Genomic DNA, 20,247 nt, shown 5'->3' with positions numbered 1-20,247 from the left:
TCAGTCTCTCTAACAGCTGCTGGCCAACTAAACTGGTTCCCCAGCTTAAAACAATGCTCTCTCATTTAGGGACACAAGATACAGCACAGTCTTTTAGCAACAGCAGTAATCATTTGTTTTGTCTTATCTGTTCGTGGGGTCCAGGCAAATCCTCTGGTACTGTCATACGTGGAGAGGCCGTCAACCTCGAAACTTGATGCAGGAGAGCAGCGACACCCCCAGCCCCCAGGCTCCAAGGAGAGAGAGTGAAATGCAAAACCTCTCTGCTCTAAATACCTGTGCATGTGATTAGAAGAGCAGGTGAGGGAGAACTAGAGCCATTGTAATCTATGGTCTGGATTTTCCATCCAGCTGCCTGAGTTAATGGGAAGCTGTGGAACGGATCATTTTTAGCTATTCCTGCACTTTCTGCTCTAAAATGGGGCAGAAAGCTGCCTAACATCTTTGGACTATGTCACATATCCCCCTCCCCAGCTCACACCTACTGGGGTGAGCGGCCATGGACCTCACTGGGGTGAGCGTCCTACCTGAAATACTTGAGCTAACTCCTCAGTACAATATTAAGTATTCACATGATACGAATATGAACTTCATTATAAATTTACCAACCGAAAAGGGCATTTTTTTTTTCCATATTGTAAGCTACCAATATTTTTTCTCTTATACTACAGCCTTGTAATCTTAATGGGCCATCAACCCTGTATATTAATTTGTAGTTTAGCTACATTTTCAACACAGAGAACCAATATAACATTGTAATATTGACAAAATGCTTATTTGCATAGTTAAGTGTCTGTGACATAGTCCACACGTGTAATAAAAAAAATAAATCGGTCAGTTCCCCCAAACATATTTTTTTTTTTTTTTTTTTTTTTGACTTCCAGTCTATTGCATCCTTTGACTTTATTTCATAGCCCGCTGCAACCTGCAAATGACTGGACTGTTCCTTTAGCTTCTGATGAGACCCTTGGACCGGATTCTCCTTGGCTCCACAGTGTGGTCCAGATTGGTGAGATATGGAACTATTCAGGCGCCGTGTTAACCTTCGTTGTTTTTTCTTTTCAATCTTTGATTTCCCTTTTGTGGCCATTACCAGGCCTTTGGGTTTTGGAGACCTAGTTGCCTCTGTACAAACGTAGTCCATATTAACCACGTCATCAGGATCTGTCAACAAGTTTGTGTTTTCAGGAACTGCCACCCACTTGGCTAAAACATCTTCTGTGGTGTCCTGGGTGTGTCCACTAGTTTGATAATCTTCTGGACAACGTAAATGAATTTGAGGATCTGGATTTTTGAATCCCAGATCAGGGAGAATATTCTCAGGAGGGTGCCTATCTGTTTCTGGAATAACAGCAGCACAATCAAAGTCAATTCTTTCTCCTTCCTCTTTGTCATCAGTGAGGGCATTGAGTTTACGTTCCCTGGTCTCCTTTTGTGACCGTGTCTCTTTTAGCCTTGGAATCTCTTTCTCCAACTTCATCTTTATAGCAAATCGTAATATTGCAACAGCATTGAAGATACACGTATAGGAACGTACAGCTTGCTTGGTTAGGAGGTAGGATTGATAGCCCGACTGAACCACTTTAGCCGCTTCTCCCATGTCCGTCATCTGTTTCAGAGCGAGGTTTAACTCTGTTTCATTTTCTCTATTCTTGACCTGCAGCTGCAGGTGCTCCTTCTGGGTCTTGTCCAGCTCCAGCTGCAGCCGGGCCCGCTCATTTGCCGTGTGGTCCAGCTGCTTGTAGATATCGGCCATCTCGCTTTCATAGCGCAATGTCAGGCAGACCACCTGATGGACGGAGATCTCCTCTCTCTTGGCGCACTGTATCTCGCGCTCAGCCATCTGCTTCTGCAGCTCTTCAACCTGATCGTGCCAGACCTCCCTCAGGGTCTTCACCTCTATCTGGTGCTTGCTCTGGGTTTGCATCAGCGCCTCCATTTTTTGGAGCTCTGCAGTTTGTGTCGCCTGGATCGCCGCTGATTCTGTATTCTGCAGTGCTTCCTGCATTTCTAACTTTTCCTGGATCAATTGCTTCTCCACTTTTTCTGCTTGGTGAAGCTTCTCATCACCTTCACTGATCTGGTCAGTCAAGTCTGAATTTTTCTGTGTCAGACTTACATTCTCTCTTTTTACAGTCTCTACCTCAGTCAGGGCAATCTCATGGGTTTGCTTCAACATTCCCAGCTCTGTGTTCAGACCGTGGCCCTCCAGGCGTGAGTTTTGCACCTCTGTGCTGAGCGCGTGAACCTCTTGTAGAGCCTTCCCGTATTTCTGTTTTAGGACAGCAATTACGGTGTTGGCCTTTTCCAGACTAGTCGTCACCTCTTCCAGCTCACTCCGTAAGAGAGACTCTGTTTTCTTCAAAGCCTCGTACTCCTGTAAAGCTGGAAGTATACACCTCTGTAATTCGGCGTTCGATTCTCGCTCTTTCATCAATCCCTGCCGCAGGACTTCATAATCATGGCGGGCAGCTTGGAGTGCAGAAACCAAAGCCTCTTTATCCTGGTTCAAGGATTCAGCTTCCCTTTGCTCCTCCTTTTCCTTTGCCACTGTTCCCGTGACAATTCTGCTGGTCACTCCGGTATGCAGCACATCTCGGCGCCTTTCTGACGCATGTGCTGACAGCGCAGGTTCAAGTGGCTCGGTCACTTCCCCTGTGACTTGAGGAACCGTTTTCTTTTTCTTATTCTTTCTTTTTGCTTTATTAGCTCCAGAGATATCAGTGGTACTGGGCACACACTCACTGGTATCGGGCACACACTCACTGGTATCAGCTTCCACATCTTGCTTGCACTCACAGGGCATTGCTTGCTTTTGCAGCTGTTTGTCTTTGAAAATTTTGGGACACACATCTTCCATGTGACCTACTTCATGACAGGCCCAGCATACTAAATTCATCTGTGGGTACGGCTCTCCTCCAGGGGCCACATACGAGTCGTCGTCATCATCATCGTATGGCCTGAAGGGACACTGTTTTTCAAGATTACGTGCATTGCAAAACAAACATTCCATGTCGGCCATTTTATAAACCCGGCAGAGACAATTTGCTAGCTGTAATTTCACTCACTTCAGCAACTTACATACAGCACTTGCTAGCTGCAAATTCACTCACTTCAGCAAAAAGGCATTAGCTTTACAAACAGCACTTGCTAGATGCAAAAAAATTTTTTTTTCTTCAGCAAAACATTTTGGTTTTCTGTTTGGGTTCAGGGTGCTATTGCATCCACACTTCGCACATTCTCTGTGTATGCTAGAAGCACAACTGATATACACATTGGGACAGACTTCACTCATAGCATCTGTACTTTAGTTCAGCTCGGCGGCCATTTTAAACCCCCGCATTTATTTGCAAACCCACAGACTTTTTAGTGTCGACCCGCATTCTCCACCATATGTGACAAACGCCCCTCTTTTGTAGTGCTGACGTCTGTCTGGGTTCTTCCCGACACAGTCTTCTAGGGTTACTTATACAACAAACAGGATCATGCAAAGTATTGTGCTGCTTAACTCAGGCTTCTGCCTGCTTTATTTTCATCCAATTAAGGTACTGCAGCTTTAACATGTGTAGGTTAGAGGTACTCAGATACTTTCATTCAGCAGTTCACACATTTCAGTGTTACAATATTTCCCACTCTGTTATTTCAAGAAATAAAACCAAAATCATATAAGCAAATCCTATCCCTTTCAGGGATCTAACTACACATCAGAATCAGTCTCTCTAACAGCTGCTGGCCAACTAAACTGGTTCCCCAGCTTAAAACAATGCTCTCTCATTTAGGGACACAAGATACAGCACAGTCTTTTAGCAACAGCAGTAATCATTTGTTTTGTCTTATCTGTTCGTGGGGTCCAGGCAAATCCTCTGGTACTGTCATACGTGGAGAGGCCGTCAACCTCGACACTGGATGCAGGAGAGCAGCGACACCCCCAGCCCCCAGGCTCCAAGGAGAGAGAGTGAAATGCAAAACCTCTCTGCTCTAAATACCTGTGCATGTGATTAGAAGAGCAGGTGAGGGAGAACTAGAGCCATTGTAATCTATGGTCTGGATTTTCCATCCAGCTGCCTGAGTTAATGGGAAGCTGTGGAACGGATCATTTTTAGCTATTCCTGCACTTTCTGCTCTAAAATGGGGCAGAAAGCTGCCTAACATCTTTGGACTATGTCACAATATATATATATATATATATATATATATATATATATATATATATATATATATATATATATATATATATATATATATACATACATACATACATATATATATGTGACAAACGCCCCTCTTTTGTAGCGCTGACGTCTGTCTGGGTTCTTCCCGACACAGTCTTCTAGGGTTAATTATACAACAAACAGGAACATGCAAAGTATTACGTTGCTTAACTCAGGCTTCTGCCTGCTTTATTTTCATCCAAGTAAGGTACTGCAGCTTTAACATGTGTAGGCAGGAGGCACTCAGACATTTTCATTCAGCGGTTCACTTATATCAGTGTCATAGTATTTCCCACACTGTTATTTCAAGTAACAAGAAACCAAATTATATAAACAAAATCCTATCCCTTTCAGGGATCTAACTACACATCATAATCAACCTCTAACTGCTGCTGGGCCAACTAACCTGGTTCCCCAGCTTAAAACAATGACCTCTCATTTAGGGTCACTAGATACAGCATAGTCTTTTAGCAACAGCAATACATATTTGTTTGTCTTATCTGTTCGTGGTGGGAACTCGGTCCCAAGTGTCCAGGCAAATCCTCTGGTACTGTGATACTTGGAGGGGCCGTCCACCCCGAACTGGATTCCGGGGAGCAGCGACACCCCCAGCCCCCAGGCTCTAAGGAGAGAGCGTGAAATGCAAACCTCTCTGCTCTAAATACCTGTGCATGTGATTAGAAGAGCAGGCGAGGGAGAACTAGAGCCATTGTAATCTGTGGTCTGGATTTTCCACCCAGCCGCCTGAGTTAATGTGAAGCTGTGGAATGGATCATTTTTAACTATTCCTGCACTTTCTGACCTAAAACGGGGCAGAAAGCTGCCTAACATCTTTGGACTATGTCACAATATATATACACAGTACACACACACACACACACACACACACACACACACACACACACACACACACACACACACACACACACACACACACACACACACACACACACACACACACACACACACACACACACACACACACACACACACACACACACACACACACACACACACACACACACACAGTGCTGTCTCTTATCTCTCCTAAAGTCCTTACGGAGAAGGGTTGACGAGCTGCAGGCGGAGACGCTGAGGGCTGAGGAGGAAGCAGCGAGGTGAGTCTCACGCGGCCCGCGTTATATATCCTGCACCGGGCACCGCGCCGGCAGGGACAGGGCCGCGTTATATATCCTGCACCCGGCACCGCGCCGGCAGGGACTGGGCCGCGTTATATATCCTGCACCCGGCACCGTGCCGGCAGGGACAGGGCCGCGTTATATATCCTGCACCGGGCACCGCGCCGGCAGAGACAGGGCCGCGTTATATATCCTGCACCTGGCACCGCGCCGGCAGGGACAGGGCCGCATTATATACCCTGCACCCGGCACCGCGCCGGCAGGGACAGGGCCGCGTTATATATCCTGCACCGGGCACCGCGCCGGCAGGGACAGGGCCGCGTTATATATCCTGCACCGGGCACCGCGCCGGCAGGGACAAGGCCGCGTTATATATCCTGCACCGGGCACCGCGCCGGCAGGGACAGGGCCGCGTTATATATCCTGCACCGCGCCGGCAGGGACAGGGCCGCGTTATATATCCTGCACCGGGCACCGCGCCGGCAGGGACAGGGCCGCGTTATATATCCTGCACCCGGCACCGCGCCGGCAGGGACAGGGCCGCGTTATATATCCTGCACCCGGCACCGCGCCGGCAGGGACAGGGCCGCGTTATATATCCTGCACCCGGCACCGCGCCGGCAGGGACAGGGCCGCGTTATATATCCTGCACCCGGCACCGCGCCGGCAGGGACAGCGTTATATATCCTGCACCCGGCACCGCGCCGGCAGGGACAGGGCCGCGTTATATATCCTGCACCCGGCACCGCACCGGCAGGGACAGGGCCGCGTTATATACCCTGCACCCGGCACCGCGCCGGCAGGGACAGGGCCGCGTTATATATCCTGCACCCGGCACCGCGCCGGCAGGGACAGGGCCGCCTTATATATCCTGCACCCGGCACCGCGCCAGCAGGTACAGGGCCGCGTTATATATCCTGCACCCGGCACCGCGCCGGCAGGGACAGGGCCGCGTTATATATCCTGCACCCGGCACCGCGCCGGCAGGGACAGGGCCGCGTTATATATCCTGCACCCGGCACCGCGCCGGCAGGGACAGGGCCGCGTTATATATCCTGCACCCGGCACCGCACCGGCAGGGACAGGGCCGTGTTATATATCCTGCACCCGGCACCGCGCCGGCAGGGACAGGGCCGCGTTATATATCCTGCACCCGGCACCGCGCCGGCAGGGACAGGGCCGTGTTATATATCCTGCACCCGGCACCGCGCCGGCAGGGACAGGGCCGTGTTATATATCCTGCACCGGGCACCGCGCCGGCAGGGACAGGGCCACGTTATATATCCTGCACCTGGCACCGCGCCGGCAGGGACAGGGCCGCGTTATATATCCTGCACCCGGCACCGCGCCGGCAGGGACAGGGCCGTGTTATATATCCTGCACCGGGCACCGCGCCGGCAGGGACAGGGCCGCGTTATATATCCTGCACCCGGCACCGCGCCGGCAGGGACAGGGCCGCGTTATATATCCTGCACCCAGCACCGCGCCGGCAGGGACAGGGCCGCGTTATATATCCTGCATCCGGCACCGCGCCGGCAGGGACAGGGCCGCGTTATATATCCTGCACCCGGCACCGCGCCGGCAGGGACAGGGCCGCGTTATATATCCTGCACCCGGCACCGCGCCGGCAGGGACAGGGCCGCGTTATATATCCTGCACCCGACACCGCGCCGGCAGGGACAGCGTTATATATCCTGCACCTGGCACCGCGCCGGCAGGGACAGGGCCGTGTTATATATCCTGCACCCGGCACCGCACCGGCAGAGACAGGGCCGCGTTATATATCCTGCACCCGGCACCGCGCCGGCAGGGACAGGGCCGCGTTATATATCCTGCACCCGGCACCGCGCCGGCAGGGACAGGGCCGCGTTATATATCCTGCACCCGGCACCGCGCCGGCAGGGACAGGGCCGCGTTATATATCCTGCACCCAGCACCGCGCCGGCAGGGACAGGGCCGCGTTATATATCCTGCACCCGGCACCGCGCCGGCAGGGACAGGGCCGCGTTATATATCCTGCACCCGGCACCGCGCCGGCAGGGACAGGGCCGCGTTATATATCCTGCATCCGGCACCGCGCCGGCAGGGACAGGGCCGCGTTATATATCCTGCACCCGGCACCGCGCCGGCAGGGACAGGGCCGCGTTATATATCCTGCACCCGGCACCGCGCCGGCAGGGACAGGGCCGCGTTATATATCCTGCACCCGACACCGCGCCGGCAGGGACAGCGTTATATATCCTGCACCTGGCACCGCGCCGGCAGGGACAGGGCCGTGTTATATATCCTGCACCCGGCACCGCACCGGCAGGGACAGGGCCGCGTTATATATCCTGCACCCGGCACCGCGCCGGCAGGGACAGGGCCGCGTTATATATCCTGCACCGGGCACCGCGCCGGCAGGGACAGGGCCGCGTTATATAATCTGCACCGGGCACCGCGCCGGCAGGGACAGGGCCGCGTTTTATATCCTGCACCCGGCACCGCGCCGGCAGGGACAGGGCCGCGTTATATATCCTGCACCCGGCACCGCGCCGGCAGGGACAGGGCCGCGTTATATATCCTGCACCCGGCACCGCGCCGGCAGGGACAGGGCCGCGTTATATATCCTGCAGCCGGCACCGCGCCGGCAGGGACAGGGCCGCGTTATATATCCTGCACCCGGCACCGCGCCGGCAGGGACAGGGCCGCGTTATATATCCTGCACCCGGCACCGCGCCGGCAGGGACAGGGCCGCGTTATATATCCTGCACCCGGCACCGCGCCGGCAGGGACAGGACAGCGTTATATATCCTGCACCCGGCACCGCGCCGGCAGGGACAGGGCCGCGTTATATATCCTGCACCCGGCACCGCGCCGGCAGGGACAGCGTTATATATCCTGCACCGCGCCGGCAGGGACAGGGCTGCGTTATATATCCTGCACCCGGCACCGCGCCGGCAGGGACAGGGCCGCGTTATATATCCTGCACCCGGCACCGCGCCGGCAGGGACAGCGTTATATATCCTGCACCGCGACGGCAGGGACAGGGCCGCGTTATATATCCTGCACCGCGCCGGCAGGGACAGGGCCGCGTTATATACCCTGCACCCGGCACCGCGCCGGCAGGGACAGGGCCGCGTTATATATCCTGCACCCGGCACCGCGCCGGCAGGGACAGGGCCGCGTTATATATCCTGCACCCGGCACCGCGCCGGCCGGGACAGGGCCGCGTTATATATCCTGCACCCGGCGCCGCGCCGGCAGGGACAGGGCCGCGTTATATATCCTGCACCCGGCACCGCGCCGGCAGGGACAGGGCCGCGTTATATATCCTGCACCCGGCACCGCGCCGGCAGGGACAGGGCCGCGTTATATATCCTGCACCCGGCACCGCGCCGGCAGGGACAGGGCCGCGTTATATATCCTGCACCCGGCACCGCGCCGGCAGGGACAGGGCCGCGTTATATATCCTGCACCCGGCACCGCGCCGGCAGGGACAGGGCCGCGTTATATATCCTGCACCCGGCACCGCGCCGGCAGGGACAGGACAGCGTTATATATCCTGCACCCGGCACCGCGCCGGCAGGGACAGGGCCGCGTTATATATCCTGCACCCGGCACCGCGCCGGCAGGGACAGCGTTATATATCCTGCACCGCGCCGGCAGGGACAGGGCCGCGTTATATATCCTGCACCCGGCACCGAACCGGCAGGGACAGGGCCGCGTTATATATCCTGCACCCGGCATCGCGCCGGCAGGGACAGCGTTATATATCCTGCACCGCGCCGGCAGGGACAGGGCCGCGTTATATATCCTGCACCGCGCCGGCAGGGACAGGGCCGCGTTATATACCCTGCACCCGGCACCGCGCCGGCAGGGACAGGGCCGCGTTATATATCCTGCACCCGGCACCGCGCCGGCAGGGACAGGGCCGCGTTATATATCCTGCACCCGGCACCGCGCCGGCAGGGACAGGGCCGCGTTATATACCCTGCACCCGGCACCGCGCCGGCAGGGACAGGGCCGCGTTATATATCCTGCACCCGGCACCGCGCCGGCAGGGACAGGGCCGCGTTATATATCCTGCACCCGGCACCGCGCCGGCAGGGACAGGGCCGCGTTATATATCCTGCACCCGGCGCCGCGCCGGCAGGGACAGGGCCGCGTTATATATCCTGCACCCGGCACCGCGCCGGCAGGGACAGGGCCGCGTTATATATCCTGCACCCGGCACCGCGCCGGCAGGGACAGGGCCGCGTTATATATCCTGCACCCGGCACCGCGCCGGCAGAGACAGCGTTATATATCCTGCACCCGGCACCGCGCCGGCAGGGACAGGGCCGCATTATATATCCTGCACCCGGCACCGCGCCGGCAGGGACAGGGCCGCGTTATATACCCTGCACCCGGCACCGCGCCGGCAGGGACAGCGTTATATATCCTGCACCCGGCACCGCGCCGGCAGGGACAGGGCCGCGTTATATACCCTGCACCCGGCACCGCGCCGGCAGGGACAGGGCCGCGTTATATATCCTGCACCCGGCACCGCGCCGGCAGAGACAGGGCCGCGTTATATAATCTGCACCCGGCACCGCGCCGGCAGGGACAGGGCCGCGTTATATATCCTGCACCCGGCACCGCGCTGGCAGAGACAGGGCCGCGTTATATAATCTGCACCCGGCACCGCGCCGGCAGGGACAGGGCCGCGTTATATACCCTGCACCCGGCACCGCGCCGGCAGGGACAGGGCCGCGTTATATATCCTGCACCGGGCACCGCGCCGGCAGGGACAGGGCCGCGTTATATATCCTGCACCCGGCACCGCGCCGGCAGGGACAGGGCCGCGTTATATATCCTGCACCCGGCACCGCGCCGGCAGGGACAGGGCCGCGTTATATATCCTGCACCGGGCACCGCGCCGGCAGGGACAGGGCCGCGTTATATACCCTGCACCCGGCACCGCGCCGGCAGGGACAGGGCCCGAGTTATATATCCTGCACCCGGCACCGCGCCGGCAGGGACAGGGCCGTGTTATATATCCTGCACCCGGCACCACGCCGGCAGGGACAGGGCCGCGTTATATATCCTGCACCCGGCACCGCGCCGGAAGGGACAGGGCCGCGTTATATATCCTGCACCCAGCACCGCGCCGGCAGGGACAGGGCTGCGTTATATATCCTGCACCCGGCACCGCGCCGGCAGGGACAGGGCCGCGTTATATATCCTGCACCGGGCACCGCGCCGGCAGGGACAGGGCCGCGTTATATACCCTGCACCCGGCACCGCACCGGCAGGGACAGGGCCACGTTATATATCCTGCACCCGGCACCACGCCGGCAGGGACAGGGCCGTGTTATATATCCTGCACCCGGCACCACGCCGGCAGGGACAGGGCCGCGTTATATATCCTGCACCCGGCACTGCGCCGGCAGGGACAGGGCCGCGTTATATATCCTGCACCCGGCACCGCGCCGGCAGGGACAGGGCCGCGTTATATATCCTGCACCCGGCACCGCGCCGGCAGGGACAGGGCCGCGTTATATATCCTGCACCCGGCACCGCGCCGGCAGGGACAGGGCCGCGTTATATATCCTGCACCCGGCACCGCGCCGGCAGGGACAGGGCCGCGTTATATACCCTGCACCCGGCACCGCGCCGGCAGGGACAGCGTTATATATCCTGCACCGCGCCGGCAGGGACAGGGCCGCGTTATATATCCTGCACCCGGCACCGCGCCGGCAGGGACAGGGCCGCGTTATATATCCTGCACCCGGCACCGCGCCGGCAGGGACAGCGTTATATATCCTGCACCGCGACGGCAGGGACAGGGCCGCGTTATATATCCTGCACCGCGCCGGCAGGGACAGGGCCGCGTTATATACCCTGCACCCGGCACCGCGCCGGCAGGGACAGGGCCGCGTTATATATCCTGCACCCGGCACCGCGCCGGCAGGGACAGGGCCGCGTTATATATCCTGCACCCGGCACCGCCCCGGCAGGGACAGGGCCGCGTTATATACCCTGCACCCGGCACCGCGCCGGCAGGGACAGGGCCGCGTTATATATCCTGCACCCGGCACCGCGCCGGCAGGGACAGGGCCGCGTTATATATCCTGCACCCGGCACCGCGCCGGCCGGGACAGGGCCGCGTTATATATCCTGCACCCGGCGCCGCGCCGGCAGGGACAGGGCCGCGTTATATATCCTGCACCCGGCACCGCGCCGGCAGGGACAGGGCCGCGTTATATATCCTGCACCCGGCACCGCGCCGGCAGGGACAGGGCCGCGTTATATATCCTGCACCCGGCACCGCGCCGGCAGGGACAGGGCCGCGTTATATACCCTGCACCCGGCACCGCGCCGGCAGGGACAGCGTTATATATCCTGCACCCGGCACCGCGCCGGCAGGGACAGGGCCGCGTTATATACCCTGCACCCGGCACCGCGCCGGCAGGGACAGGGCCGCGTTATATATCCTGCACCCGGTACCGCGCCGGCAGAGACAGGGCCGCGTTATATAATCTGCACCCGGCACCGCGCCGGCAGGGACAGGGCCGCGTTATATATCCTGCACCCGGCACCGCGCTGGCAGAGACAGGGCCGCGTTATATAATCTGCACCCGGCACCGCGCCGGCAGGGACAGGGCCGCGTTATATACCCTGCACCCGGCACCGCGCCGGCAGGGACAGGGCCGCGTTATATATCCTGCACCGGGCACCGCGCCGGCAGGGACAGGGCCGCGTTATATATCCTGCACCCGGCACCGCGCCGGCAGGGACAGGGCCGCGTTATATATCCTGCACCCGGCACCGCGCCGGCAGGGACAGGGCCGCGTTATATATCCTGCACCGGGCACCGCGCCGGCAGGGACAGGGCCGCGTTATATACCCTGCACCCGGCACCGCGCCGGCAGGGACAGGGCCCGCGTTATATATCCTGCACCCGGCACCGCGCCGGCAGGGACAGGGCCGTGTTATATATCCTGCACCCGGCACCACGCCGGCAGGGACAGGGCCGCGTTATATATCCTGCACCCGGCACCGCGCCGGAAGGGACAGGGCCGCGTTATATATCCTGCACCCAGCACCGCGCCGGCAGGGACAGGGCTGCGTTATATATCCTGCACCCGGCACCGCGCCGGCAGGGACAGGGCCGCGTTATATATCCTGCACCGGGCACCGCGCCGGCAGGGACAGGGCCGCGTTATATACCCTGCACCCGGCACCGCACCGGCAGGGACAGGGCCACGTTATATATCCTGCACCCGGCACCACGCCGGCAGGGACAGGGCCGTGTTATATATCCTGCACCCGGCACCACGCCGGCAGGGACAGGGCCGCGTTATATATCCTGCACCCGGCACTGCGCCGGCAGGGACAGGGCCGCGTTATATATCCTGCACCCGGCACCGCGCCGGCAGGGACAGGGCCGCGTTATATATCCTGCACCCGGCACCGCGCCGGCAGGGACAGGGCCGCGTTATATATCCTGCACCCGGCACCGCGCCGGCAGGGACAGGGCCGCGTTATATATCCTGCACCCGGCACCGCGCCGGCAGGGACAGGGCCGCGTTATATACCCTGCACCCGGCACCGCGCCGGCAGGGACAGCGTTATATATCCTGCACCGCGCCGGCAGGGACAGGGCCGCGTTATATATCCTGCACCCGGCACCGCGCCGGCAGGGACAGGGCCGCGTTATATATCCTGCACCCGGCACCGCGCCGGCAGGGACAGCGTTATATATCCTGCACCGCGACGGCAGGGACAGGGCCGCGTTATATATCCTGCACCGCGCCGGCAGGGACAGGGCCGCGTTATATACCCTGCACCCGGCACCGCGCCGGCAGGGACAGGGCCGCGTTATATATCCTGCACCCGGCACCGCGCCGGCAGGGACAGGGCCGCGTTATATATCCTGCACCCGGCACCGCCCCGGCAGGGACAGGGCCGCGTTATATACCCTGCACCCGGCACCGCGCCGGCAGGGACAGGGCCGCGTTATATATCCTGCACCCGGCACCGCGCCGGCTGGGACAGGGCCGCGTTATATATCCTGCACCCGGCACCGCGCCGGCCGGGACAGGGCCGCGTTATATATCCTGCACCCGGCGCCGCGCCGGCAGGGACAGGGCCGCGTTATATATCCTGCACCCGGCACCGCGCCGGCAGGGACAGGGCCGCGTTATATATCCTGCACCCGGCACCGCGCCGGCAGGGACAGGGCCGCGTTATATATCCTGCACCCGGCACCGCGCCGGCAGGGACAGGGCCGCGTTATATATCCTGCACCCGGCACCGCGCCGGCAGGGACAGGGCCGCGTTATATATCCTGCACCCGGCACCGCGCCGGCAGGGACAGGGCCACGTTATATATCCTGCACCCGGCACCGCGCCGGCAGGGACAGGACAGCGTTATATATCCTGCACCCGGCACCGCGCCGGCAGGGACAGGGCCGCGTTATATATCCTGCACCCGGCACCGCGCCGGCAGGGACAGCGTTATATATCCTGCACCGCGCCGGCAGGGACAGGGCCGCGTTATATATCCTGCACCCGGCACCGCACCGGCAGGGACAGGGCCGCGATATATATATCCTGCACCCGGCATCGCGCCGGCAGGGACAGCGTTATATATCCTGCACCGCGCCGGCAGGGACAGGGCCGCGTTATATATCCTGCACCGCGCCGGCAGGGACAGGGCCGCGTTATATACCCTGCACCCGGCACCGCGCCGGCAGGGACAGGGCCGCGTTATATATCCTGCACCCGGCACCGCGCCGGCAGGGACAGGGCCGCGTTATATATCCTGCACCCGGCACCGCGCCGGCAGGGACAGGGCCGCGTTATATACCCTGCACCCGGCACCGCGCCGGCAGGGACAGGGCCGCGTTATATATCCTGCACCCGGCACCGCGCCGGCAGGGACAGGGCCGCGTTATATATCCTGCACCCGGCACCGCGCCGGCAGGGACAGGGCCGCGTTATATATCCTGCACCCTGCGCCGCGCCGGCAGGGACAGGGCCGCGTTATATATCCTGCACCCGGCACCGCGCCGGCAGGGACAGGGCCGCGTTATATATCCTGCACCCGGCACCGCGCCGGCAGGGACAGGGCCGCGTTATATATCCTGCACCCGGCACCGCGCCGGCAGAGACAGCGTTATATATCCTGCACCCGGCACCGCGCCGGCAGGGACAGGGCCGCATTATATATCCTGCACCCGGCACCGCGCCGGCAGGGACAGGGCCGCGTTATATACCCTGCACCCGGCACCGCGCCGGCAGGGACAGCGTTATATATCCTGCACCCGGCACTGCGCCGGCAGGGACAGGGCCGCGTTATATACCCTGCACCCGGCACCGCGCCGGCAGGGACAGGGCCGCGTTATATATCCTGCACCCGGCACCGCGCCGGCAGAGACAGGGCCGCGTTATATAATCTGCACCCGGCACCGCGCCGGCAGGGACAGGGCCGCGTTATATATCCTGCACCCGGCACCGCGCTGGCAGAGACAGGGCCGCGTTATATAATCTGCACCCGGCACCGCGCCGGCAGGGACAGGGCCGCGTTATATAATCTGCACCCGGCACCGCGCCGGCAGGGACAGGGCCGCGTTATATACCCTGCACCCGGCACCGAGCCGGCAGGGACAGGGCCGCGTTATATATCCTGCACCGGGCACCGCGCCGGCAGGGACAGGGCCGCGTTATATATCCTGCACCCGGCACCGCGCCGGCAGGGACAGGGCCGCGTTATATATCCTGCACCCGGCACCGCGCCGGCAGGGACAGGGCCGCGTTATATATCCTGCACCGGGCACCGCGCCGGCAGGGACAGGGCCGCGTTATATACCCTGCACCCGGCACCGCGCCGGCAGGGACAGGGCCCGCGTTATATATCCTGCACCCGGCACCGCGCCGGCAGGGACAGGGCCGTGTTATATATCCTGCACCCGGCACCACGCCGGCAGGGACAGGGCCGCGTTATATATCCTGCACCCGGCACCGCGCCGGCAGGGACAGGGCCGCGTTATATATCCTGCACCCAGCACCGCGCCGGCAGGGACAGGGCTGCGTTATATATCCTGCACCCGGCACCGCGCCGGCAGGGACAGGGCCGCGTTATATATCCTGCACCGGGCACCGCGCCGGCAGGGACAGGGCCGCGTTATATACCCTGCACCCGGCACCGCACCAGCAGGGACAGGGCCACGTTATATATCCTGCACCCGGCACCACGCCGGCAGGGACAGGGCCGTGTTATATATCCTGCACCCGGCACCACGCCGGCAGGGACAGGGCCGCGTTATATATCCTGCACCCGGCACTGCGCCGGCAGGGACAGGGCCGCGTTATATATCCTGCACCCGGCACCGCGCCGGCAGGGACAGGGCCGCGTTATATATCCTGCACCCGGCACCGCGCCGGCAGGGACAGGGCCGCGTTATATATCCTGCACCCGGCACCGCGCCGGCAGGGACAGGGCCGCGTTATATATCCTGCACCCGGCACCGCGCCGGCAGGGACAGGGCCGCGTTATATACCCTGCACCCGGCACCGCGCCGGCAGGGACAGGGCCGCGTTATATATCCTGCACCCGGCACCGCGCCGGCAGGGACAGGGCCGCGTTATATATCCTGCACCCGGCACCGCGCCGGCAGGGACAGGGCCGCGTTATATATCCTGCACCCTGCGCCGCGCCGGCAGGGACAGGGCCGCGTTATATATCCTGCACCCGGCACCGCGCCGGCAGGGACAGGGCCGCGTTATATATCCTGCACCCGGCACCGCGCCGGCAGGGACAGGGCCGCGTTATATATCCTGCACCCGGCACCGCGCCGGCAGAGACAGCGTTATATATCCTGCACCCGGCACCGCGCCGGCAGGGACAGGGCCGCATTATATATCCTGCACCCGGCACCGCGCCGGCAGGGACAGGGCCGCGTTATATACCCTGCACCCGGCACCGCGCCGGCAGGGACAGCGTTATATATCCTGCACCCGGCACCGCGCCGGCAGGGACAGGGCCGCGTTATATACCCTGCACCCGGCACCGCGCCGGCAGGGACAGGGCCGCGTTATATATCCTGCACCCGGCACCGCGCCGGCAGAGACAGGGCCGCGTTATATAATCTGCACCCGGCACCGCGCCGGCAGGGACAGGGCCGCGTTATATATCCTGCACCCGGCACCGCGCTGGCAGAGACAGGGCCGCGTTATATAATCTGCACCCGGCACCGCGCCGGCAGGGACAGGGCCGCGTTATATAATCTGCACCCGGCACCGCGCCGGCAGGGACAGGGCCGCGTTATATACCCTGCACCCGGCACCGAGCCGGCAGGGACAGGGCCGCGTTATATATCCTGCACCGGGCACCGCGCCGGCAGGGACAGGGCCGCGTTATATATCCTGCACCCGGCACCGCGCCGGCAGGGACAGGGCCGCGTTATATATCCTGCACCCGGCACCGCGCCGGCAGGGACAGGGCCGCGTTATATATCCTGCACCGGGCACCGCGCCGGCAGGGACAGGGCCGCGTTATATACCCTGCACCCGGCACCGCGCCGGCAGGGACAGGGCCCGCGTTATATATCCTGCACCCGGCACCGCGCCGGCAGGGACAGGGCCGTGTTATATATCCTGCACCCGGCACCACGCCGGCAGGGACAGGGCCGCGTTATATATCCTGCACCCGGCACCGCGCCGGCAGGGACAGGGCCGCGTTATATATCCTGCACCCAGCACCGCGCCGGCAGGGACAGGGCTGCGTTATATATCCTGCACCCGGCACCGCGCCGGCAGGGACAGGGCCGCGTTATATATCCTGCACCGGGCACCGCGCCGGCAGGGACAGGGCCGCGTTATATACCCTGCACCCGGCACCGCACCAGCAGGGACAGGGCCACGTTATATATCCTGCACCCGGCACCACGCCGGCAGGGACAGGGCCGTGTTATATATCCTGCACCCAGCACCACGCCGGCAGGGACAGGGCCGCGTTATATATCCTGCACCCGGCACTGCGCCGGCAGGGACAGGGCCGCGTTATATATCCTGCACCCGGCACCGCGCCGGCAGGGACAGGGCCGCGTTATATATCCTGCACCCGGCACCGCGCCGGCAGGGACAGGGCCGCGTTATATATCCTGCACCCGGCACCGCGCCGGCAGGGACAGGGCCGCGTTATATATCCTGCACCCGGCACCGCGCCGGCAGGGACAGGGCCGCGTTATATACCCTGCACCCGGCACCGCGCCGGCAGGGACAGGGCCGCGTTATATATCCTGCACCCGGCACCGCGCCGGCAGGGACAGGGCCGCGTTATATATCCTGCACCCGGCACCGCGCCGGCAGGGACAGGGCCGCGTTATATATCCTGCACCCGGCACCGCGCCGGCAGGGACAGGGCCGCGTTATATATCCTGCACCCGGCACCGCGCCGGCAGGGACAGGGCCGCGTTATATATCCTGCACCGCGACGGCAGGGACAGGGCCGCGTTATATATCCTGCACCGCGACGGCAGGGACAGGGCCGCGTTATATATCCTGCACCGCGCCGGCAGGGACAGGGCCGCGTTATATACCCTGCACCCGGCACCGCGCCGGCAGGGACAGGGCCGCGTTATATATCCTGCACCCGGCACCGCGCCGGCAGGGACAGGGCCGCGTTATATATCCTGCACCCGGCACCGCCCCGGCAGGGACAGGGCCGCGTTATATACCCTGCACCCGGCACCGCACCAGCAGGGACAGGGCCACGTTATATATCCTGCACCCGGCACCACGCCGGCAGGGACAGGGCCGTGTTATATATCCTGCACCCGGCACCGCGCCGGCAGGGACAGGGCCGCGTTATATATCCTGCACCCGGCACTGCGCCGGCAGGGACAGGGCCGCGTTATATATCCTGCACCCGGCACCGCGCCGGCAGGGACAGGGCCGCGTTATATATCCTGCACCCGGCACCGCGCCGGCAGGGACAGGGCCGCGTTATATATCCTGCACCCGGCACCGCGCCGGCAGGGACAGGGCCGCGTTATATATCCTGCACCCGGCACCGCGCCGGCAGGGACAGGGCCGCGTTATATACCCTGCACCCGGCACCGCGCCGGCAGGGACAGGGCCGCGTTATATATCCTGCACCCGGCACCGCGCCGGCAGGGACAGGGCCGCGTTATATATCCTGCACCCGGCACCGCGCCGGCAGGGACAGGGCCGCGTTATATATCCTGCACCCGGCACCGCGCCGGCAGGGACAGGGCCGCGTTATATATCCTGCACCCGGCACCGCGCCGGCAGGGACAGGGCCGCGTTATATATCCTGCACCGCGACGGCAGGGACAGGGCCGCGTTATATATCCTGCACCGCGACGGCAGGGACAGGGCCGCGTTATATATCCTGCACCGCGCCGGCAGGGACAGGGCCGCGTTATATACCCTGCACCCGGCACCGCGCCGGCAGGGACAGGGCCGCGTTATATATCCTGCACCCGGCACCGCGCCGGCAGGGACAGGGCCGCGTTATATATCCTGCACCCGGCACCGCCCCGGCAGGGACAGGGCCGCGTTATATACCCTGCACCCGGCACCGCGCCGGCAGGGACAGGGCCGCGTTATATATCCTGCACCCGGCACCGCGCCGGCAGGGACAGGGCCGCGTTATATATCCTGCACCCGGCACCGCGCCGGCCGGGACAGGGCCGCGTTATATATCCTGCACCCGGCGCCGCGCCGGCAGGGACAGGGCCGCGTTATATATCCTGCACCCGGCACCGCGCCGGCAGGGACAGGGCCGCGTTATATATCCTGCACCCGGCACCGCGCCGGCAGGGACAGGGCCGCGTTATATATCCTGCACCCGGCACCGCGCCGGCAGGGACAGGGCCGCGTTATATATCCTGCACCCGGCATGGCCGCGTTATATTATCCTGCACCCGGCACGCGCCGGCAGGGACAGGGCCGTCGTTATATATCCTGCACCCGGCACCGCGGCGGCAGGGACAGGACAGCGTTATATATCCTGCACCCGGCACCGCGCCGGCAGGGACAGGGCCGCGTTATATATCCTGCACCCGGCACCGCGCCGGCAGGGACAGCGTTATATATCCTGCACCGCGCGGCAGGGACAGCCGGCCCGCGTTATATATCCTGCACCCGGCACCGCACCGGCAGGGACATGGGCCGCGTTATATATCCTGCACCCGGCATCGCGTCCGGAGGGACAGCCGTTATATATCCTGCACCCGCCGCCGGCAGGGACAGGGCCGCGTTATATATCCTGCACCGCGCCCGGGCAGGGGACAGGGCCGCGTTATATACCCTGCACCCGGCACCGCGCCGGCAGGGACAGGGCCGCGTTATATATCCCTGCACCCGGGCACCGCGCCGGCAGGGACAGGGCCGCGTTTATATATCCTGCACCCGGCACCGCGCCGGCAGGGACAGGGCCGCGTTATATACTCCTGCACCCGGCACCGCGCCGGCAGGGACAGGGCCGCGTTATATATCCTGCACCCGGCACCGCGCCGGCAGGGACAGGGCCGCGTTATATATCCTGCACCCGGCACCGCGCCGGCAGGGACAGGGCCGCGTTATATATCCTGCACCCGGCGCCGCGCCGGCAAGGACAGGGCCGCGTTATATATCCTGCACCCGGCACCGCGCCGGCAGGGACAGGGCCGCGTTATATATCCTGCACCCGGTACCGCGCCGGCAGGGACAGTGGCCGCGTTATATATCCTGCACCCGGCACCGCGCCGGCAGAGACAGCGTTATATATCCCTGCACCCGGCACCGCGCCGGCAGGGACAGGGCCGCATTATATATCCTGCACCCGGCACCGCGCCCGGCAGGGACAGGGCCGCGTTATATACCCTGCACCCGGCACCGCGCCGGCAGGGACAGCGTTATAT

General features: G+C 62.2%; 1 protein-coding gene across 2 annotated transcripts in view; it reads left to right on the top strand.

Moving 5' to 3' along the window:
* LOC142470783 (uncharacterized) overlaps positions 1-20,247 on the top strand; it is a 65,091-nt gene that overhangs the window by 27,341 nt on the left and 17,503 nt on the right. For both annotated transcript variants that reach the window (XM_075577497.1, XM_075577496.1), the window contains one exon: positions 5,265-5,329. In XM_075577497.1, coding sequence (XP_075433612.1) covers positions 5,265-5,329 — 65 coding nt within the window. The remainder of the gene's footprint in view (positions 1-5,264; positions 5,330-20,247) is intronic.

This window comes from Ascaphus truei, chromosome 20 (genome assembly GCF_040206685.1).
Source record: "Ascaphus truei isolate aAscTru1 chromosome 20, aAscTru1.hap1, whole genome shotgun sequence".
Lineage (NCBI taxonomy): Eukaryota > Metazoa > Chordata > Amphibia > Anura > Ascaphidae > Ascaphus > Ascaphus truei.
This window is presented reverse-complemented; position numbering and strand designations above follow the sequence as displayed.